The 24,229-nt window shown below is 38.4% G+C and overlaps 1 protein-coding gene, 6 non-coding genes and 1 pseudogene across 7 annotated transcripts in view; 3 read left to right on the top strand and 5 right to left on the bottom strand.

Moving 5' to 3' along the window:
• cacna1ba (calcium channel, voltage-dependent, N type, alpha 1B subunit, a) overlaps nucleotides 1-24,229 on the bottom strand; it is a 180,362-nt gene that overhangs the window by 105,620 nt on the left and 50,513 nt on the right. The window contains exons 6-7 of the mRNA XM_065963302.1: nucleotides 21,771-21,958; nucleotides 6,268-6,371 (exon numbers count right to left, since the gene is read on the bottom strand). Of these exons, the coding sequence (XP_065819374.1) occupies nucleotides 6,268-6,371; nucleotides 21,771-21,958 (292 nt within the window). The remainder of the gene's footprint in view (nucleotides 1-6,267; nucleotides 6,372-21,770; nucleotides 21,959-24,229) is intronic.
• LOC114920617 (small nucleolar RNA U3) lies at nucleotides 256-462 on the bottom strand. Its single transcript, XR_003808918.1, has one exon. It is a non-coding gene; the product is annotated as a small nucleolar RNA U3 (small nucleolar RNA).
• Nucleotides 841-1,047, top strand: LOC114920601 (small nucleolar RNA U3). Its single transcript, XR_003808908.2, has one exon. It is a non-coding gene; the product is annotated as a small nucleolar RNA U3 (small nucleolar RNA).
• On the bottom strand, nucleotides 1,677-1,881 carry LOC114920611 (small nucleolar RNA U3; annotated as a pseudogene).
• On the top strand, nucleotides 2,260-2,466 carry LOC114920598 (small nucleolar RNA U3). Its single transcript, XR_003808906.1, has one exon. It is a non-coding gene; the product is annotated as a small nucleolar RNA U3 (small nucleolar RNA).
• On the bottom strand, nucleotides 3,094-3,300 carry LOC114920597 (small nucleolar RNA U3). Its single transcript, XR_003808905.1, has one exon. It is a non-coding gene; the product is annotated as a small nucleolar RNA U3 (small nucleolar RNA).
• Nucleotides 3,679-3,885, top strand: LOC114920596 (small nucleolar RNA U3). The gene has a single exon (XR_003808904.1). It is a non-coding gene; the product is annotated as a small nucleolar RNA U3 (small nucleolar RNA).
• On the bottom strand, nucleotides 4,496-4,702 carry LOC114920604 (small nucleolar RNA U3). Its single transcript, XR_003808911.1, has one exon. It is a non-coding gene; the product is annotated as a small nucleolar RNA U3 (small nucleolar RNA).

The raw sequence follows: 24,229 nt of genomic DNA, 5'->3' as shown, positions 1-24,229 counted from the left end.
AGCTATACAATAAGACATATACATTACAAAAACTAAATGTTTTTAGTATATTGAAGTCAAACAACAATATAATTAAGACTTGATTGAAGAAAAAGAATCTTAGCAAAGCTCAGGAATTGATTGGGAAGTCAAGACCCTCTTTCTTGTGCTGGTTTGTTTTGTTAAATTTAGTTAATATGCCTAAGGTGAATGTTGAACTCACACAAGTGACACACCAACAGACACAAGATGCTGTAATGTTAAAAAATTTGACAGTCCACTGAGATCATGTTTCCTGCTTCAGGGAGTCTTTGAGTAGCTCCAAACAATCTTTAACAGTCAAAAAGAAAGTAAGTCTTCCCACCAGTTTCCCACTCTGAAGAAAACATCTGAACTCTTCATCATGGACAGCGAGACCGAACTCCTTAAAAACACATTCCTGAAATCAACAACTAAAGAAACGATCCCTAAAAGTATTGCCTTAATTTGTTCTGGCTGTTTCTCAGAGTCTTATGTCTGGAGATGAGAACTTTTACTGATGGTCAACACCTGACACTCTCTAACACACTCCTCCTGCAAATAGTGAGAAATGTACATTTGGTTTTAAAATGAAAAGTTGTTGCTCAATGCAGAAGGAGTGTCTTTGTGGAGCGCATTATCTGGAAAGTTTTCCTGTAAATTTACAACCAACAATAAAGAGTATACATCAACACAACAACATTTATTGAAGAATATAAAGTAAAACTGTCGAGTTATTTTAGTCACTGATTGTAGGAGTGTCTTAGTGAGTGTCAGGAGTCGACCATCAGTAAAAGTTCTCGTCTCCAGACATAAGACTCTGAGAAACATCCACAACAAACCAAGACAATACTTTCAGAGATCATTTCTTTAGTTGTTGATTTGAGAAATGTGTTTCTAAAGAGTTTGGTCTCGCTGTCCACGATGAAGAGTTCAGATGTTTCTTTCAGAGCAGGAAACTGGTGGGAAGACTTTGTTTCTTCTCCACTGTTGGAGATTGTTCAGAGTTTCTCCGAGACTCTCTGATGGAGGAAACATGATCTGAGTGGAATGTGTATCCTGTTAAAAACAAAAAATCTTGTGCAGGTGTTGTCTGTCACTAGTGCTAGTTCTACATACTTCTCTTATGCATATTGACCTACTTTAACAATACAAACCAGCACAAGAAAGAGAAACTTCCTAATCTACTCCTGAGATTCAATGAGATACTTCTCCTTCAATCAAAATAACTTTTAAGTCTGACCCACCCTTAAAACATTTAGTTTTTGTGATGTGTATGTCTTATTGAATTGAGTTTCAAATTTATAAAAAAACATCACCGTTTTGTTTCTGTCAGTGTACCGAGATCAAACTAAGAACATAAATGATCAGTGATTGTAGAAGAAATGACTTTGTTAAGCTCAGGAGTTTACATCAGTGTTCAAGTGAATACTACATTTTAAGTAAATAAAACATGAAGCTTGGTTTGACATAAAAATCCAACTGCAAACCTAAAAATATAATCTCTGTGGCTACAAAGGTCATCAAGTGAACACATTTCTACTTTAAAGCTCACAAAGATAAAGGAAAACGTGAAGTGTTTTAGACCATTTATCAACAACATCAAAATGATAATGATTAGACAACAAACCAACAAGAAACTTGAAAATGTTCAAGTTTAGTTTGACAAGTTTACAGAGTCCACTCAGATCATGCTTCCGCCATCAGAGTCTTTCAGAAACTCTGAACAATCTTCAACAGTGGAGAAAAAATACAATCTTCCCACCAGATTCCTGCTCTAAAAGAAACATCTGAACTCTTCATCGTGGACAGCGAGAACAAACACTTTAGAAACACATTTCTCAAATCAACAACTAAAGAAATGATCCCTAAAAGTATAGTCTTGGTTTGTTCTGGATGTTTCTCAGAGTCTTATGTCTGGAGATGAGAACTTTTACTGATGGTTGACTCCTGACACTTATTAAGACACTCCTTTTAACATTAGTGAGAAATGTACATTTGGTTTTAAAATGAAAAGTTGTTGCTCAATGCAGAAGGAGTGTCTTTGTGGAGCGCATTATCTAGAAAGTTTTCCTGTAAATTTACAACCAACAATAAAGATTAAACATCAACACAACAACATTTATTGAAGACTATAAAGTAAAACTGTCGAGTTATTTTAGTCACTGATTGTAGGAGTGTCTAAGTGAGTGTCAGGAGTCAACCATCAGTAAAAGTTCTCGTCTCCAGACATAAGACTCTGAGAAACATCCAGAACAAACCAAGACTATACTTTCAGGGATCATTTCTTTAGTTGTTGATCTGAGAAATGTGTTTCTAAAGAGTTTGGTCTTGCTGTCCACGATGAAGAGTTCAGATGTTTCTTTCAGAGCAGGAAACTGGCAGGAAGACTTCATTTCTTCTCTGCTGTTGAAGATTGTTCAGAGTTTCTCCCAGACTCTCTGATGGAGGAAACATGATCTGAGTGGACTGTGTATCTTGTTAAAAATGAAAAATGTTGTGCCTGTGTTGTCTGTCACTAGAGCTAGTTCAATGTACTTTGCTTATGCATATTGATCTACTCTAATAAAACAAACCAGCACAAGAAAGAGAGACTTTATAATCCACTCCTGAGATTAGATGAGATACTTCTCCTTCAATCAAAATAACTTTTAAGTCTGACCCACCCTTAAAACATTTAGTTTTTGTGATGTATATCTTATTGAGTTGAGTTTCAAATTTATAAAAAAACATCACCGTTTTGTTTCTGTCAGTGTACCGAGATCAAACTAAGAACATAAATTATCAGTGATTGTAGAAGAAATGACTTTGTTAAGCTCAGGAGTTTACATCAGTGTTCAAGTGAATACTACATTTTAAGTAAATAAAACATGAAGCTTGGTCTGACATAAAAATCCAACTGCAAACCTAAAAATATAATCTCTGTGGCTACAAATGTTATCAAGTGAACACATTTCTACTTTAAAGCTCACAGGGATAAAGGAAAACAATAAGTGGTTTAGATCTTTTATCAACAACATCACAACCACAATGATTACACAACAAACCAACAGGAAACTTGGAAACATCCAAGTGTAATTTCACAGATTTATAGAGTCCACTCAGATCATGTTTCCTCCATCAGAGAATCTCTCAAAAACTCTGAACAGTCTTCAACAGTGGAAAAGAAACAAAGTCTTCCCACCAGTTTCCTGCTCTGAAAGAAACATCTGAACTCTTCATCGTGGTCAGCGAGACCAAACTCTTTAGAAACATATTTCTCAAGTGAACAACTAAAGAAATGATCCCTCAAAGTATAGTCTTGGTTTGTTCTGGATGTTTCTCAGAGTCTTATGTCTGGAGAAGAAAACTCTTACTGATGGTCGACTCCTGACACTTATTAAGACACTCCTTTTAACATTAGTGAGAAATGTACATTTGGTTTTAAAATGAAAAGTTGTTGCTCAATGTAGAAGGAGTGTCTTTGTGGAGCTCATTATCTAGAAAGTTTTCCTGTAAATTTACAACCAACAATAAAGAGTATACATCAACACAACAACGTTTATTGAAGAATATAAAGTAAAACTGTAGGGTTATTTTAGTCACTGATTGTAGGAGTGTCTTAGTGAGTGTCAGGAGTCGACCATCAGTAAAAGTTCTCGTCTCCAGACATAAGACTCTGAGAAACATCCAGAACAAACCAAGACTATACTTTCAGGAATCATTTCTTTAGTTGTTGACTTGAGAAATGTGTTTCTAAAGAGTTTGGTCTCGCTGTCCACGATGAAGAGTTCAGATGTTTCTTTCAGAGCAGGAAACTGGTGGGAAGATTTTATTTCTTCTCCACTGTTGAAGATTGTTCAGAGTTTCTCCTGGATTCTCTGATGGAGGAAACATGATCTGAGTGGACTGTGTATCTTGTTAAAAACAAAAAATCTTGTGCCAATGTTGTCTGTCACTAGTGCTAGTTCTACATACTTCTCTTATGCATATTGACCTACTTTAGCAATACAAACCAGCACAAGAAAGAGAAACTTCCTAATCTACTCCTGAGATTTAATGAGATACTTCTCCTTCAATCAAAATAACTTTTAAGTCTGACCCACCCTTAAAACATGTCTTATTGTATTGAGTTTCAAATTTTTAAGAAATCATAACCGTTTTGTTTCTGTCAGTGTACCGAGATCAAACTAAGAACATAAATGATCAGTGATTGTAGAAGAAATTACTTTGTGAAGCTCAGGAGTTGCCCATCAGTGTTCAGGTGAATACTACATTTTAACTACTTAAAATATGAAGCTTGGTTTAACATAAAAATCCAACTGCAAACCTAAAAATGAAATCTCTGTGGCTATAAAGGTCATCAAGTGAAGACATTTCTACTTTCAAGCTCACAAGGATAAAGGAGAACATGAAGTGTTTTGGACCATTTATCAACAACATCAAAACCACAATGATTACACAACAAACCACCAAGAAACTTGAAAATGTTTAAGTTCAATTTGACAAGTTTACATGGTCCACTCAGATCATGTTTCCTCCATCAGAGAGTCTTCCAGAAACTCTGATCAATCTTCAACAGTGGAGAAGAAACAAAGTCTTCCCACCAGTTTCCTGCTCTGAAAGAAACATCTGAACTCTTCATCGTAGACAGCGAGACCAAACTCTTTAGAAACATATTTCTCAAGTTAACAACTAAAGAAATGATCCCTGAAAGTGTAGTCTTGGTTTGTTCTGGATCTTTCTCAGAGTCTTATGTCTGGAGACGAGAACTTTTACTGATGGTCCACTCCTGGAGACCCAGATAAAGCTCACATTAGCTCGGCAGACCAATTAGGATCTACTCGATATAAATAGACGAGACTTGATTTGAAATCACTGTCAGATGTGTACGATCTGTAAGCCAGGACTCAACAGACTGATAGACAGTTAAGTTGTTGATGACATGCTTCATGTCTATTGTTGAGTCTGTTGCCTTCAGAGAACTTATTAGCAAAATAACTACATACTGAAAATGGCTAAATTGTTACACATGAATGTGAGAGTTGTTTCCCCTCACACTGCTACTTTTCAGTATATTGTCCAGCATGCCTGGTTATGTATTTTCTAAATATAAAAAAAAAATGCTCAATTGAAAAGAAGAAAACATGTTTAAATAAAAAGGTTTAAGATCTGTAACAAGTACAGATCTTGTGCAACATTTATCATGTTCCTCTTTGGCTCCTGCTATAACCTCCCACCAGGGAATATAACATTGATGTGGATTGGATTAGAGGTGTGGAATTTGTCTGAATTAATAAATGCAAAAGAAGCTCACACTTTCAAGACATAGATCATCTCTGTATGTGGAATGTTTAAATCAGAGATATGGAGCTCTATATTCCACATGTGAAATGTCTTAGTTATGATGAACTGATTTCAACCTTCATATTCATATTCATATTAAGAAGGATTATTTGCGTATCAGTTTTAATCCCAGCCTGTCAGTTTATGTTTCCTTATCATGCTGACCTGAGGATATCACTGCTGCAGTGCCAGAGAAGGAGAATTAATATAGCATTAACATCCTGTTGTATTGCACGTACATTATCTTTTAACTTCTTTAAAGGTCACATATTATGCAAAATACACTTTACCATGTTTTTCTAATACTAATATGTGTCTCTAGTCTGTTTCCAACCCCCCAATGATGAAAAATGTCCATTCTCTCCGTCTTTAGCCTGCTCCACTTTTTAAGAAAATGTGTGCTTTTTATGACATCACAAAGTGGCAATAGCCCCTCCCCCAGGTGGGTGACACTCCCACAGCTAGGTGTTTGTTCTGCCCTCTAAATCTGCCTTCTCAGTGTAAACAATAGGGCACGGTGCGAGAAAGCCCGAGCCACCCAAGCCCTTCCAGAGAGGGGCATTGTCAAACATCTCATTTGCAAGTTGCATTTAAAGCTACAGACACAGCAACAGCCTGTTCTTAGAAGCTAAAATACCAGATCAGTGTTGATTTTAGTCAAGAAACTACCTAAAGCCTCTGCGACTTATTTAAACTTGTTACACAAATTGAATATGTATCCACATCATAAGACCGCTTCAAACTGCCTGCAACAACAAGATCATACCAACATATCCTCTGCCATAGCTGATGTGATTCTCTACAGCTCCACTATAACATACAGTAAAGACAAATAAATGAGAGATTATCAAACCAAAGGCAGCTTCTGGACCAGGCGGGTCCAGTGAAGGGTTGTAAAATGTGAGGAACATCTCAGCTCAGGTTTTCCTCACAGTGTGTACTCACCCTGACAGCACACCCAGGACCAGGTTGAGCATAAAGAAGGACCCGATGATGATGAGGGGGATGAAGTACAGCCAGTTCCACGTGTTTCCAGAGGCATCATTGGCCTAAACACACAGACAAAGAACAGGGATAATAATATTATTGTGGTGATGTAGTTAGGTGCCTATCACCTGTCTTTTTTAACTGTCAATAAATCCCATGAATAAAAAAACAAAAAACAATAGTCCATCTCATAAAGTGCATTTGTAGTGGACTACTTTCAGTGGCGTAGTAATACACTGTTTGTGCATTTTCAGTTTAAGTCGCTGGTTGTCGATGTAGAAATTAGTCAAAACTAACATTTTGTGTGTTAACAGCTATGAAGTACAGAGTCCCTGAAGGGACATTGGTGGAATAAAATAAAAGAAAACAAGCTTCAGGTGTGCACTAGAAAGTTTCTTACTTTTTTTAAAATGTTTATTTAGGCTTTTTATGTCTTTAATCAGAGGTCGACATTGGATATAGTCAGAAATCAGGGAGAGAGAGAGTGGGGAACGACACGCGGGAAAGGAGCCACATGGCAGATCGGCCCTGGGAACACAGCCTCCACATGCAATGAGCACACCGACCACCAGGCCACCGGCGCCCCAGCACTAGAACGTATTTGGAGCACTAGAAACTATCCGGTGAGCAAGGTATTGTGAGCGCACAAAATAAATTCTGGTGTTTTTATGTGCACACTCTTGATAGTTTAAAAACTATCAGGTGTGCACTACAAAATCTTGCCCATGTCCCCTTATTGGCCCCGTCATGCAGTGCAAAAATGTGGCTACAATTTTTTTAAATGTTAGAATTAAGAAGTTGTAGACTGGTATTTCTGCTTGTTATGTTTTCTCTTCTTCACATCCCTCTGATCCCTTCAATCTAATCTCTGAGGCTATGTATAAAACAAACCATAATTAATAAGGATTTGATCAGTAAGTAATTTTAACTTTGTACATTTTTCAGTGGTTTAGAAATGCTCTTTTATTGAGCATACTGCAAAGTTGAGTTGTATACCCTAATTGTACTTGCAATAGAATTACAGCGCCTCCTTTGAGCATTGTGATGTCAGTTCTTGGAGTATCTTCAAATGCTTCATAAAACTCAGATCTGTTACGGCTTAAAGTTGAGTTACCCGTGTAAAGTAATATCGATTGTGTCAGAGCTTTCATTATAATGCATAGAAAGGGTTGTCTGTTGTGCTCTTTGTACAACAATCAAGTTGCGTGGCACAGAGGAAGAAGATATGTCAGGTTACACATTTTTCCACAATGTCTAGTCAATAAGACAGAAATACATTTTCACCAGACTAATCTGCCAAAGTCCCATATGGTGTTTTTACACCTGCACAAAACACCTGAAAATGTCCTGAAATTTCTTGGGGTGAGCTGCATGTGTTAACGTAAACAGACATATTTTTTAACACTGACTTTATGTGAATTATTTCCTGCACGCCCCGTAGTAAAATGTCCCTGTGAAGTTGTGCTGTGTGAACACAGCAGGAAAAGTACAGGTGAAATGACACTGAGCGAGCAGGCGGGGTCTATGATGTTTATGTCACACGACTGTGAGGCAACCAGCATGATCTTTGTGCTTGCCATTATTTATCACTCAATTATACTATGATTGTGTCCGGTTATATATTGTCTCGATATAAAGGCAAAAACTGCCACTGGAGCGTCTGACTCTTTTACTGTGATGCCTTTTCTTTTCTTCATTATCTATTTAAGTAATGTCCTGCGTTCTGCTGAGACCTCGCCACCCGCCAAACACTGACAGTCTCCTGCTGTTTGAACAAGCAAGTTAGGAAGATTTCAGGGGCAGCATGCCCTTAAGTTTCTAGACATTTTCAGGAGTGCATGTGTGCAAAAAAAACATCAAATGTTTGAGATTTAACCAGACATACTTTGCTGTGTAATACAATGAAGAAGCATCTTGACAACGCACACACTCAAAGTTCATTCATCTTTTCTCTTTCACTGTTCCGACTTGTACCTTTGAAATCGAATGTGCTGTAGTTCATACTTAAACAAAGATCACATTAAATAGGGAAAAGTATTTCTACATGTACTTCAGCATTATGGTTTATTTTCTTTGTAAGGTCAAGGAAGCCAATCAGGAGAAGCCACACTCTAAAATGACCAAAACTAAATGAAGTCAGGAGCTCCCACAGTCGCCTGGCTGTAGATGTAAAACACACACTGCTCTGTGGGTTCAAACACTTTACAGCTTTGAATCCTGATGGTGTGGAGAAGATAACTTCCACGCCTCCAAACACCAATAATCAGAGAAGTGCTGACGGAGCAAAGCACCCAACCGGACTCATCTTCTCACTTAGCTTCACTGCCATAATGGATTCTATTCTCACTTGTTCTTTCCCAGGTCTCAGCTGTTTAATCAGCAGCTCTCTTTGGAAATACAAGACGATAAAAAAAACGTATTGGTGTTGTTGTGGAGCAGCTTTTTTTTTTGCTTATGTGCGGTTTGCTGTTGAAGTAGTAACGACACACGCAGCGGTCACAATCCGAGGCTCATGTTCCTCATTGTGACTTCCAGCCGGCCTCGGGGCCTTCAGCTGTATTTATGTTAACAGGATTCTTTACAGCGGGCTCACACACTCTGATTATTACTGCAGGAGGTTAATTTGATTTCTGGAAATTGTCTGCTGAAGCCATTGTGATGTCGTCTTATCAGTCAGAGGCGTGTTAATTTTTATTTGTATGAACTAAGCAGCGCTATAATTGCTCATTCCGCACAATAGATGTGCTGTACACGCTCATTTGAGGATAACATGCTTACATGCAGTTTGTCACGTGAGACTCTGATAACAAATTATCAAGAACATCACTGAAGCTGAGTTTCCCTTTGTTACCTGTTTGTGGCCTGTTTTACCATTATCATAATATGACCCCGTAACCTGATGAGACCTCTGCTGTTATTTGGTTTGCATTTTTACTCTCTGTTGGCTATTTAGGATTAAAAGGACATACAAAGAGTAAAAACAAAACAGAATATGTCAACATATGGGAACCATGTGATTATTTTACAGTAATAGAAACGGAGTGATTAGATATATAGATTATATTTCAATGACCCACCATTGAAGTTGCTACATTACAAATTGAAAACAATCCAACATATAAACATAATTGTGCGCATTGTGCTATGTTCTTTTTCTCTGCATAAAAGAGAATTTGTCTCAGAAATATTTTAATTGGAAGACAAAAAAGTAGACTTAAATAGAAGAAACAACCCGGACATGGAGCAGCTGAAAAACCTTTGTTTGTATAAATGGCCTTAACTTGATGGTGTTTGTTGAATCTCAGTTTCAAAATATGAATCACAGTATGATATGAAACAGTAGAGCCCGAACGATTGATCAGCCAGACAATAATATTGGCCGATATTTACAATTACAACAAGAATTAACACAGTCCAGAGTGTCAAGCAGTGATGCACGTACATGCGCAGTTACTTTCTGTTTGAATGACCATCATTATGTCTTTTCCACATAACTGCATTTGAGGGATCAAAGCAATAAATGGATATTTCTATAATTATCGCTACAGATTGAACATAGATCTGAGAAAGATAGTGGCCGATAATTTGGTATCAGATTTTTTCTCCCCAACAACGATATCGGTAGCCCATATAAAACAGGTTATTATTTTATGTATGTTACCTGGAAGAGTTCAGAAAGGAATCATCCACTCAGGTTATAAACCAGTGAGAAAAATACAACACTGAGAGTGGCAGATAAACGGAGCTGCAAATGGCTGGAGAATCTATTGGAGTTGATGTGACTTGTTAAGATTGATCTTCTCATGCTGGGGGTCATATTGACCCAAACTTCCAGGATGCGCGATAACGAGATTATGGTGTCTGCAGCTGCAGAGCCTGGATTAGGTTGCCACAGCTGGTTATTGCTCTGCTGTCAGCAACTTCCATTCTTCTTCATCATTCATGATATGGATATCTATTACAAGTTCCCCAGAGGATTGTTCATCCTCGTGCTGAGGGTGACGTTAGTCTTTGCTGAAGAGTTATCACCTTCATTTTAAATTCTGATGTGTTCACGGCCACTATATGAAGTCCGTATCAGGGCTCAAGGCAATGACAGAAATAAATGCAAAAAGAGACGTAAGACATGTAACATCACTTGTCTCCATGGATACCAAGGGGGTTGAACAGCATGTCTTCATCAGTAATTGTAGACACACTGAGGATGGGGTCCCCATAGCACAGGTTTGAGACATGTTTAGAACCATTTGATTTTAATACAAGACTAAGTTAAGAGCCATTTGGAAAAAAAATAATCAAACTATAATAGTGAAAATTTAAAACTGTAAACGCCTCAATTATTCATCAAAATGGTACAAAATTCTGAATCTTAACTGTTCAATAATCTGTCTTTAATGCAACATGCAATACTGAAACACACTGTGCAAAACTCTTCGAGTATCCCACTGTTTATACTTTGCTTTGTGTATGTTGCTTATTGTCTTTAACTCTCTGCACTTTGTACAGTACATAGCTCATTTCTTGAATAATCTACACTTTATACATATCTTATTCTTCATTAACATGCGCTTAGTACACAGCTTTATTTCTTTAAAACTATTTATTGTACTTATTTCTTGGTATCTTATTTACGTTCTTCATTTCATTCATATTTATATATATTACTATATTTCTTCTGCTTGATTGTGTGTAAGAGCATATTCTCCATGGGGATTAATGAAATATTTCTGATTCTGAAAAAACTGAAAAGATCGAGTACATATCTTGAGATGTTTATGAGGATAAAAAATATTACTGAAAGCCATGTGAGACAAAAAAAAGGTTTGTCAGCCTTTATCCTTTTAAGGAAGCATTTGTGAAAGTTCATAAATCTACTGACACTGGTCAATGATGTGAGATATGCAGGGTTTAGTTCTATATATAATGTCAAATTCAATAAACTTCAATTCAAGTGCAGATCTATTATCCAAACTTCACAACATCACTAAAAATAATGTGAAAAATGATACCCCCAAAACGGAGAACCGAAACTTCCTAATTCAAACTGACACAAATGAGAGAGATTTGGCAAGATTGAAAGAGAAAGCTTGCCAGTGGCAACCTGCCCAGAAGGTCAGAGGTCTTTATTTGGAGCATTAGAAACTTCATTTACAGCATTCTGCAGATTGTTTTATGCTTCAAATTTAAATAAAGGACTCATCATTTACAGTAGAATAGGGCTCAACAGTGTGGTGCCAGAAGTAAAATGTCATTACCATAAGAGCTAGACTTACCACGAGGTACCTGTGTGTGAATAATAAACATAACAGCGACGTGTCTGATTGGTGGAGCTCTCTGTTACCATGGTATTGTTTCCCGCCCCTTGCCGCTGTTTTCACAAACACAACGCAAACTATAACATAGTACAAAACTTGTATTAACAGTATAAACACTATAACAAATACAAAAGTTATATTTAAGAAGAAGCGATATCATTCTCAATGGATTGTGGGATGGGTAGTTCCTTGACTCCGGACAAAAGTTATAGTCTTTTACCTTTGCATTTTCCTACGTTTTTCAATTCCGTTTTGGCGCCGAATCAAATGTACTATAGTCACGAGTATAAGATAGCTGGTTGTCTTGGTTTCAGGATTTAATCTCTTGATATAAGGATTTTATGAAATGTCAATGGAGGATTTTGAATGGGGTACTTCTATTGAACTCTTAGTGTGGTAAAATAATGATCAATAATTTGATATTTCTAAATTTCTAATTGGACTTTTTATTTGAAGTAAGACCAAAACATTCCCCCAGACATGGACAGACACAGTGTTACAATGGGCTGATAATGATAATCACTAATGAGCCAGCCATCTTGCTTATTACTCCCCGTTCTGTTCAAACTGTTAGATTGGTTCTTGGTTGACAGTCACAAACACTTTAATGTCACAAATTACACCTCAGTATGTATCGTATCTGTATTATCAAGAACTTAAAAGTTGCATTTGCAGAGCGGATATAAATTCCCATAAGGAGGCAGACACACAGAGTCTGAGCCCTGCACCGCCTCATCATCCATCTCTGCTCCCTGAAGAGCTATTTTTAAACATTTAACCTCGTCTATCACGAGTGCAATCAGGGCAGTGGAGCTCAGCCTGACACAGCTGCAACAATCTGAATTTTAAGACTTCATTGTAAAAAACACAGTGCAGACAGCAAAAGACTTTAACAGTTTAATATATGGAGACCGGTATTTCTTAGATTCCTTTCATAGTGCAAAGATAATGTCTAAACTTAGAGAGAGAAAACAGCCTTAAAATGTGAAATAATATCACCAAGGCAAGTTTTGGTATTTCCAAAGTTTGTACTTTGTTGTGTGTTTGACAAAATTGATTTATTAAAGGGACATCCTATTGATGCTTCAGGAAGTCAAACAAACGGTCAGAAGGCCGTTCTTGTGTGTTCTTCCAAGTGAGTCGATAAAATTTGAGGCTCAGCTTCTATAAAGAATTTCAATATGGGGAGATTACCTGGAATAGCTTTAGAGATCTGTCTAAAGTGGATTCCTCTCCACAGTAAAGCTCCATTATTACTACATTTATTTGACGGACGCTTATTTGAAATGCAAGACTGGCTTTTCTTTCTGGCTCACTCATAGGGGAGCAGTCTCTGAAATCTTTGACACATGAACAAGAGAAGTTGGGGATAAAACCATCAACTCTAAAACACCTGAGCTAGCATGACAGCCTTCAACTCTCCACCAAACCTGTCTCTGTTCTAATCAGCCCATCATGACCTGACCTGACCTTCCCTGCCCACCTGCTCACCAGTCTCTCACTAACAGTAATCCAAATCAAAGTCACCACAAAAACCAACGATGCAGCAACGATGATTCTTAGCAGTCTGTGATCGGCTGAAAACAACAGCATTCACTGCCTCCTCTGGTTATCTTTAACATCTCTAACATCCATTGTTAGCTGTCAAACAGCTGTTTTATTACATTTGGCAGAACATATTCCTCACTTGTGGTAACCCCTTGCCAAGGAAATGCTAGAGCTTTTCAGTTTCTCATCCCACATATGTCGTCAGATGTTCAATCAAATGAATCAACAAACACACAAATCAAATTGCTGAAAAGGCAGAAGGCCAAAGGTCATCATTACTGACATCACTGGAACCTCAGTACTTAAAGTTAAATTATGATTATGTTTGGAAATTGGGAGTCAACATTTTACGTGGGGGTTGATTAAGTCCTTGCTAGAAACCCCCCTATCTTTGCATATAAGATTAAATCAATGAGACATTTATGAATGAATGCCTAAATATAAGTGTAGACAATTTCAGATATTCACATTCCTTTCAGTCAAGTGACCACCATGGAGGGCAAAATGAGCCCAGGAAAGTGGCGGCCACCATTGAAAACACTGTAGAACTGATTTTCTGATTTTCCAACTATATTAAATGTCTTTTCTCTCTAACAAACGCATAAAAAGCCCCAAAATCAATCATTGAAAATTAAAAAACACTTAATATAAATTACTTTTAACATAACTATAGGTCAGAATCTTTTTTTTCTATCTATCCAGACTTACTTCTTCAATAAACATAAATATAAACAGCATAAAGTATCTCACACATTAAAGTCTCTGGTTTTATTTCAGGTATCCATTATTCATAATCAATGGCGATAACAGTAGAAATTAAAACAAGTTAAAGTTATCTAATTGGTATTAGTCTGGACTTTATTTTTACAGGTAGTTAATAAGTAGACAGCAGTCAACTGTGTTCTTCATGACTAAGACAGCAATGCAGAGGTAAGAGAAGGGGTTGGACTATAGGATAAAAATGCTTCCAGTGAATTGCTACATGGAGCTGCTAAATTAAAAAGGTGGATCCATCTATCATAATGTAGCTGTGAGCTGGAAGAGGCTGCAGAGGGTTGGGATGCATCAGTGCATTATCTGGTGTGCAGTTTTAGATCTTAGCTAACAGAATGGAGGCAGCTATCAGCCAATAGAAAAGCCATTAGTAGCCCTGTTCTCCCCCTAAAAGTGTTAGCTTGAGGACAGCTATCAGTTTAACAGAAGTATACATGTACCACACCCAAACTGCCTGAAGGACTGAGACAGAACAAAACAGATTTAAACTGGAAGTTAATCTACACCACTTTAATTATGTTCTGGTTGTTTAAAATCGAAAATTGTTAACTTTGGTTAAAAAGCTGCTCTAGTAACTTTCCCATCTTTTATGCAGCCATCCAATCACATGCAGTAGGGTTAGAACAAAGCCATCACATCACACATTTTCAAATGCTGGACAACAACAGGAATGAGGTATTCATTGATAATGCTGGTCTGAGAGTGTCCCACATAGACCAGCTGGACTGTCCTCTCTCCCAACATGCTATAGCCTTCTCCTAATCTAGGAGATCTCTGTATCTTAACAACAGGATGCAGCCAAACAACTCTGCTAAAGAAATGTGCACATCTAACAGAGCCATCCATCACTCCCAGATGAGGATTCTAAGAAGAGCACAACTGGTACAACTGGTAAAACTCTCCATTTGTTTGGCAGACAATGACTGGCCAGGTGGTGTGGCCCAGGTTTAAGAACTGTGACATTAACTGACATTTGAAATACACTATTCAGTGTTTCCCCTAGGTTGGAGTTGTAGCACCTGTGGTGAAGTGGAACACATTTTTGAGTTGCATTTATTTTTTGAAAATTCTTGTAATTAAAATAATTCTTAATATTTATTTGACAAAATAATCAACCAACAACCACCCTACTGTCATAACCCGGCTCGTTGGTAATGGCAAATTACGAGAGGAGTCCAAGTGCACCACCGCTGCTAGATGCAAATAGGGGAAACACTGCTATTTGTAAAATAATTTAATCCATTTGAAAATCGCAGAAGTTACCCCCTTAGTTGTTTTGTATCCACTTTTCTTTGACCTCAATGAAAAAATGTGACAGGGTCAAACAGAGGTATGAATAAGAGGATAGGAAAAGAGAACAAAGTTGATAACTGCATTTGTAGTTCTCAAAAACTACAACCCAAAGAAGATGGACTAAAAAGAGCGCATCTATTCTCATCGCATTCAGAACAACATGAAAACCATGGTGATGAATATGACCTCCTAAAGGTGTTTACAGGTAATGAACCAGAATGACCCTGCTTTTAGACGCTGTGACAGTCTGAAGATCTGACAACATATTTCTAAATTTTAACCTCCTTGGTCTTAAGAATGATTTCATTCATTTTTTTTTTTATCTCTGTCGATATGTGATATTGTCTTCTTGTTCTTCTGTTTTTTTCTATTCATGCTTCATTTAGTTTTCTCTTGTTTCCAAGCTGTTAATATTCTGATATTAATTAATCTAATTGGGACAGTCTTTGATGCGCCACTGTGATGCAATCAACCTTCAAATGTGCACTTCGGAGGCTGCAGCCATCGAATCAGGACATACCCACAGTCTTTTGTCCCTCTCGTTAACACTTGGTTGAATGGTTCTTTCAAGTCACCTCGCCCTAGCCTCTCCTGTGGAATTGTTTGCTTGTGGAACTGATTTACAGGGCAGCTAACCTTGGTCTGAACATGAACTCTCTGTCTGCTTTTACTTAAACCTGCCCTGTGTCAGGTCATGCATTTGAGTCCATCACCTGTCATCCCTTAGGGTGTTACATAAGTAGGTTGTAGAGCAGGGTGAAGCAGCAAGACCGGATGGAAAGCAGCAGTGAGTGGTCTGCTGTGTATCTTGTTGTTGCTGTCCTGTAGCTGCCTTGTAAACATCCTGCTCCCCAGAGCTCCTCGCTGATAGCATCGTAGAGTCTGCCTGCTGTGTCCGGGTGAGTAGATACTGAGTCACAGGGGGAGGGTTGGTGTAACCGACCCTTACTGTTCCTGACAAACACCAAGAAAATCTGAAGGTGAAGCAAACAGTGCCCTCTTCTACGGGAAACAGGGACACCATCAGAGAGCAGCAAGTATTTTTATTTGAGCATATCTTCAGATTTAATTATTTTAGTGATTTTTAAATGTTCTATTTTAATGTTTCTTTTTTCCTCTGTCATGATGCTTTTGATGTTTTGTGAAGTACTTTGAATTGCCTTGTTGTTGAAATATAAATAAACTTGCCTTGCCTTGCCAAATATAAGTTTTCACTTAGGTTTTTGAAAAGCTGTTTGTGGCATTCATCAGTCCCTTGCAGTATTTTTACACTGTTTTTGTCTCATGAGTTACCTGCTCTCTTCGCGTCAACAATCCCACCTTGAAACATGATGCATTCTAAATCTCTAAATCTTCACATTTTCACCTTGGCTGTTCATCTCTCTTCTTTATCTACGAACATCTAACAATGAGACAAAAGCAGACAGCGACATCTGTTGGTCAAGAAAAGGTATTGCAATATATATTTTTGTCAAATCGATTGGAATTGTCCATATTTGTAACGATTTTCAGTGTATTGTTGATACATCTCTAAAAGCCAAAGTATAAAGAGAGAAAACACCTGGAAAGAATAATTATTTACCGCTACACTCGAAGCAGTATCCTGGCACACACTGGAATGGTAAATGGACTTAAGCTTATATAGCGCTTTTCTAGTCTTCCGACTACTCAAAGCGCTTTTACACCGCATGTCACACCCACCCATTCAAAAGCTTTCACACACTGATGGTAGTGATCGCTATGTAGTATCATCCATCAGAAGCAATTTATCCCATTCAAACACTGCCACGAAGCAGCGGGAGCAATAGGGGGTTAAGTGTCTTGGCCAAGGACACATCGGACATGTTGCCCAGTTGGGGATCGAACCCTTGACCTTCCGGTTGAGAGGTGACAACTCTACCAACTGAGCCAGAGCTGAGCCACTTTCCTATTTACCATTTATTCTGGCCCCTTCATAACTTTGCTTGACAGATATTCAGTTTTGATATTTCTCCTTTAATGGGACACAACAGTAACAGTGCAGCATTATATCAAAATATCTTCATCAAATCTGCCCTGCATCACTCTGTCTGATTCAAAGGTCTCTGGTTCTTCTCCAATGTGTGGGTGATTTTGTAAACGTTTTCCATACACAGAGCTGTAATAAAACAACATGGCTGTCAGAAACAACAGTTTATGGCAGAGAGGTCTCAGGGTCTCCTAATGAGGAATTGACAGCCTGAGTTTTGCCCTCCATCCCCATCACAGAGTCACAGCGTTGGCAGAGACAGACGAGGAGCCCGTCTAGCCATGATGGATGGCCGCTCTGATGAAGAGGACACAGCTGGGTCCCACAGCGGCAGGAAATGAGACAGCCGTCAATCCTCCCTCGACAAATCAATCCGAGTATCCACCAATCATATTCAACCAGAGCAGCAACCTGTGCCTGAGGTCAGAGCGTATTACCCGTCTATTTGTGATCCAGCAGACGAGAAGAGGAGCTGTCAAGTGATGGATGAAGGAGTGGTTTTAAACCCCCAACCCTACTGCAACGTATGGAGTAATTCTGGATTAACAACTCTGCCTAATGGGGATTATTCATCATGCGAATGATGACAATAGCCGAGGCTGACGGAGCAAAGGTCTTAAATCTTAGAGAAGTTGGAGGGGAAGATGTTAATAGGAAGGATTAGAGAGTGAACCAGAATCAACATAAAGAGCAGGAACATCAACTCAATGAGGAAAAGTGTAACTAGGACAACAAGCAGAAGTAGATACAGCAAATGATTAATTAAGTAATGGTAATTGGACTTGAGCTTGTATAGCGCTTTTCTAGTCTTCTGACTACTCAAATCGCTGACACACCAAGCAGACGGCAAAGAACTAGTGGACTGTGGCATCGGCGTACAACGCCTTTTGTCTTGGCCAAAAAGTCGCACTAGAACTCACCGCAAAGACTAAAGCCAACGGCCAACCACCACGTACGTTCTGCACATTAGTGAGAGGCAATAACTCTCCATGCCAGCAGGGGGCGATAGTCTGTAATCATCATCCCAAACAGGGGAAACCGGAGGAGGACGAGGAAGAAGGCGCATAAATGAACCGTTGTTGTGATACGATAAGACAATTTTATCATCGCTGTCGCTCAACACTTGTAATATAGGTACTTCTAATGGAGAATAATGTCTGATAAAAAGTTGAAAATGGTACTGGCAGCCCTTGGTCTTTTATTAATGGAACAAGTATAGAGGAGGCGCTTCTGTATTTCTTCTCGTGCACTGGCTCTCCTGTTTCGCTTAGCTGAACAGCCAAATTAGAGAGATTCCTACCCCCAACTGCGCCGGCGATGGCTCACAGCGATTCAACATATGGAATCGGAAAAAAAAAAGGCCAACTGGTGCAGACAGGTAGCGACAGAGCCACAAAAACTAGGGCGACGACTGCTCACCAACAGGCTGACGGTCTCCTTGGTGTGTCAGAACCTTTACACCACATGTCACACCTACTCATTCACACCCATCCAAACACTGATGGCAGAGGTTCCTATGTAAAATGTCCATCAGTATTAACTAATCCCATTCATACACATTTATACACCGCTGACAAAGCAGTGGGAGCAACTTGGCCACATGTCCATCTTGCCCAAGGACACATTGGATATGTGGCTGCAGGGGCTGGGGATCGAACCCCAAACCTTCCGTTTGAGAGGCGACTGACTCTACCAACTGAGTCACAGCCGATTAAGTATTAAGAGTTCTAAAGACTTCTGCTCGTATTTCACTCAATCACTGTGATCATCATTTCACTCAGTGGGTTTTCATTCTTCTAATCTGTTTCTGTTTTATTGCATTTAATATTTAAGAAAGCTCAATCACAATCATTTCTTTGTCATTGTTCATCATTGATAAGCAATAATGAATTTGTCGCTTCAAGAGAAGTTAAGAAGTTAAGTTGTTTCTCAGGTGACAACACCCATGCCCGCTGACTGTGTGCCTGCACAGAGACCAAATCTGATTGGCCATCCCAGGTGCCACCCCAAAAATCCTAAACTCTGTGTCATGGCTATTAGCCCTGTCAAAGGCGTTGAAACCAATTATTTTGTGTTATAAAGTAGATGTTATTGGTGAAGTTAGAAAGGGTAAACAATTGGTATTTTGTGCAGCTACCCCTTCATAAGTAAGTGGCACAGTTTGGCCACCCCATTCAAAAAATTCTGGACACGCCCCTGTTCATATGAATTAAAATAACAAACAGAGAAGCAGAAACAGTGCACACTGAATCTCCATTACTTGTGTTAATTTGAATACTGGTCGCAGTCCCTCCATCAGTGAAATTAAACACATTTTAAACAGTGTCAAATAAAAATGTAAACATAAAAAAGCTTATCTTAAGATAAAAAGAGTTAATTTGTAGTTCTGTTTTGCATCAGTCCAAAAGTTTTGTTTCAGCTGTGAATCAATTATTTGACATAAAGAAACATCAAAGCAGAATCCTCCATCTACCACGCCTTTTCTTGCTCTCAGCAACCAAACTACCATCGATCGCTCCTCTCGAACTCTGTTCCTGTTTCAGCACGACGGGCAGAAAGTCACTGATAAACACACATTCTTCTTCCCACTACATCTGTTTAATTATTTAACCTATTGCATAATCGTTTCCCTGGGACAACACAAGCCTGAGTTTATGCCAATGGCAGAGCGCTGTGATTTGTTTCATGCTAGCAGTCAGATTGCTGTGTTGTGGTTCTAATGGGAGTTGTGGCTGTGTGAGTCATCCTCCGCAGGCTCTTATGCTCTCCTCTAATCATCCCCGAGAGGAAGGGAGGGAGGGGAAGGAGCAGTGAGGAAGAGCGGTGCTGTGTCTCAGGAAACGTGCACAGACCACGCTGCGTGCTGTCACAGACTGTTTGAACTTCTCGATCTGGGCAGGTAAAATAAATATATGACAATTATTTATTAAAATGTCTCTTTTTGGCTGTAAGATGCTGCTCAAGAAACTGGAAAATGAAATCTACGCTTTTGTGTCTGCGTGTCTGATGAAAATGTGTCTCCTTAGGATATCTCATCCATTAAAGGTCACATATTATACTCCTTTACAACCAGTTTAAATAAGTCTCAGAGCTCCCCAAAACATATCTGTGAAGTTTCTTGTTCTAAATCCACTCTGATCCTGTATTTGATCATGTCTATAAACCCCTCTATTTCAGCCCTGTTCAGAACAGGCTGTTTCTGTGTCTGTAGCTTTAAATGTAAATGAGCTATGTCTGACCACGCCCCCTCTCTGGAAGATGCTTGGGTGGTTGGGCTTTCGTACACCATTCCCTATTGTTTAAGTTGTAAAGGCAGACTTATAGGGCAGAAGAAACACCTAGCTGTGGGAGTGTCAACCACCTGGGGGAGGGGTTGCTGCCCTTTGTGATGTCATGAAGGGAAAATCTCTTGAGCACACATTTTCTGAAAAGTGGAGCAGGTAAAAGACAGAGAGGATGGACTTTTTTCATAATTGGGGGGGTTTGTAGACAGACTAGAGACACATATTAGTGTTAGAAAAACACGGTAAAGTGAATCTAGCATAACATGTGACCTTTAAACTGATCATTTAAGTTGGAGATTTATTAAGAACAATTTTATTACAGTGATCACTTAATAAAACTTAATTATTTTCTCTAAAGGAAACAAAGATACTGAATACATCTAGATTGACATAACATATAAAAACCTGCATTTCAATCATATAAAATGTCATCCTGTGTGGATAGATGCTGTGCCCTCATCTTTCTTTTACTAGATGGATGATCTGCTAAAATCTAAAGTCTTAATTGTACCTGAAGCAAACTGGTAGAATAAAGAGAAGGGAGACACGGGTCAGATAAAACTCATCAATAACAGTATGTGAATGTAGTTTCTTTACATCTTATATTAGCTGAGGATCTAGACTGCCCTCAGAGAACATCGTCAGGTAAAAATGAATGAAAGGACGGTACTAATTCTGAGCAAAACCGGGTCCTGACTAGGTTAACTTTGCAAAGAAAGTTAGCGTGCTGAGATAGCAGCAAATGAGAGCCAACTTTGTGACGCTTAAAAAACACTGATTTTTAGACTCAACCACACTCAAAGGACCCGATTTACCCTTTAATCATACTTCAACACTTCAGCTCTTTCGCATTTTAATAGTCCTTTTTGTGTTTTTGCAGCATTTAGACTGAAAGCTAATGCTGCTTCTCAGTAAACTAAATGGATATAACCGCCATGACTTCCACCGACATATTAAAAAGAATAATACTGATAATTTAATTTAGGGCTGCACATGGTTTATACTTAGATAATGCAAAAACACTTTGAGACATCAATAATAAATAAAGAGTTATTATTGAAAGCCACAGGATAGGGGGTCCCTATGATCGACCCCTGCTTTAAACACTGGTAGATAGCTTTAAAACCCCAAAAATGGTGTTAAAGAACAACCTCTAAAATTCCACAACAGTAAACTCCACCCAGCTGGTTCGTTAGAAACATGAGGATACCATGTTTAGTTTGGTGTAAGTGGACTCACGTTATAGAGGATGTCCACCCATCCTTCCATGGTGATGCACTGGAACACTGTGAGAACAGCGAACAGGATGTTGTCAAAGTTGGTGATGCCAAAGCTGGGTCCGATCCAGTACTCCTTACAGACGGTGCCGTTAGCGCAGGTCCTGGCCGGGGCCTCCAGACCACAGGGGAAATCAGCTGCCTGCTCACCTACAGCCACAAACACACACAGACTCACACAGTCACACACATTCACAAACTCCTATTTTTTAGAGAGGGTTGGGGATGTGTTCTGTTAAAGTTCCTCTTGTTCTAAGATGCTGAAATAACATGCTATCTTATGTATGACACATGATACACAGGATTACATGATATGAATGTATTTAACATAATTTCCTGTTTTATTCAGAATGACTTACAATAAGAGTTCAGTTCAGACTGGCCCTTTAATGATGACACAAACCAGTGACTGTGATCATGGACACATTTATATCACAGAGAGAAACATATTGGATTCACATTTTACAAACTAAAAGGTTGAATGTAGAATTGTTTTTGTGTTATTTTTATAATGAATTATTACCAGAGACAACAATATATGAAGTTCCCATAGGTATTTATTCAGTACACTCATTTTTTTCAATCATTCAGTTATCTCTGATAACGATTTCAGCGAGTTGATAAAGTGGAAACACTTCTTCATAATAGTACAATTTTTATATTGTTCATCTGATTTTGTCTTGACAGGAAGCTCATATTTACTCGGCTCTCTGGAGAGGGTTTAAACTACAGCACATTTTTCAGCTCTCGATTCCATTTTTTAAGGCTTTATGTCGGATATTTCTGGAGGTTTTCACATATTTCCATCAGCGCCTCTGTTTTTGTGTCTTTACAGTTCTTCATGATATGATATATACAGTAAGTCTCCTTCATGAATATGTTCTGCTCTGAGGTGTTTTTCTTCCTGTGTAGTTTGATCCCTCTTTATTACGTGTACACACTGTTCACTGAGGTTTTGACAGATTTCAGTATAGTCAATGTGTATCGGTTGAGATCATTTCCTATGTGAAGCTGGGACATCATGCTGTTGAATTTCTGTATTTTCTATGATTCCTGTACTTATATTTCTGTGCATTTTTACTCATTGGTCTTTAAAATATAGCTCTAATAATTTTCTGTCATTTTACCAGTTTTGGGCTTCCTGTATTCATATATTCAGTTTGAGATACTTCATTGTTTATGATTACTGCGGTTGAACTTCCCTCATTTAAACATATCTGCAGGGTGATCTTTTGAGATGGATTCTAGTATGTCATTTATTTTTCTCTTTCCTGATCGCTGATTGAACTTTTACCAAAAACCATTTACACTAAAAGCTGATGACAAACAACTGTTACAAGTTTTTGTCATCACTAACAGATAAGGGGTCTATTTACGTTTAAGAGTTTAGTTTGTTTGCTGTTATCTAGAATAAATTGTAAACTTCAAAACAAAGTTTATTATGTACAGTGATTATAAAGCATTTTGAGTTAAATTAAACTGCAGAACATTTCTCACTTATTTTTGCACTTTATGCATCTTTCTCCTGTTTATCTGTGTTTACACAAACACATCTTTTCCACCAAGTTTCTGCCCTTCTACCTGTATCTCCTGTTCATTTTCCTGTGTTATTTATTACAATGTGGTTTTACCTTTTCCATCTCAGTGTTTGATCTTTTGCAGATTACTTTCCGGGTTTCAGTTCACCTTTAAACACCAATCCCAGATGTGTTTAAGAGTGCGGACACACTGCAGACATGCGCTGCCCAGCTCCACTGCTCACTTGTTGTCATGAATTGAGGGGTCTTTAAGAAACAAACTGCACTCCATAAGGTGTATTTACTAAACAGCTTACCAGTAATGTCTTTGTAGACATACCCATTGTAAGATGTTTTATCTTTTGTTGTTCAGCAGGTGATTGACATACTGCATCACAGAGATATTCTGAGTATGTGGACAGACTCATGTTTTTATCTTTAGGGATTTGTATCTGATATCTATATGTGTAAGTCAGTTATGTGATTTTCTGTTTGCATGTCTACCACTGGATTTCATTTCAGTTAAATCAAATTTCGGTTTTAAACATACAGTAACTCACCTCCTATACCGCATTAGAGCTTTATCATTTCCTACAAACTACAGCTGCACAATGAAACACAATAGTAGGCAGGATGGAGGATACGGTTTTACTGCTAAATAAAACATTCACTGCATCCCAGCTTCCACACACAGAGTCCCTGTAGTGTTCTGTGTAGAGGGGAGTGTCGGTGTGGATCTGTCTGGCAGCAAAGTTTGAATAAATTCAGCTTCTCTGCATTTAAATTATTAGAATAAAATGCAGTTTGACTTCTAACAGCATTCATGGTGGGATATACTGTATCTGAAACAATGTGGAGAAAGGTCATTCTGCACACTGATACACTTTAGTTCGATAATGCTGCT

The sequence above is a fragment of the Labrus bergylta genome, chromosome 2, assembly GCF_963930695.1.
Source record: "Labrus bergylta chromosome 2, fLabBer1.1, whole genome shotgun sequence".
Taxonomy (NCBI): domain Eukaryota; kingdom Metazoa; phylum Chordata; class Actinopteri; order Labriformes; family Labridae; genus Labrus; species Labrus bergylta.
The sequence above is the reverse complement of the archived record's forward strand: the minus strand, read 5'-3'. Positions and strand labels throughout refer to the sequence as shown.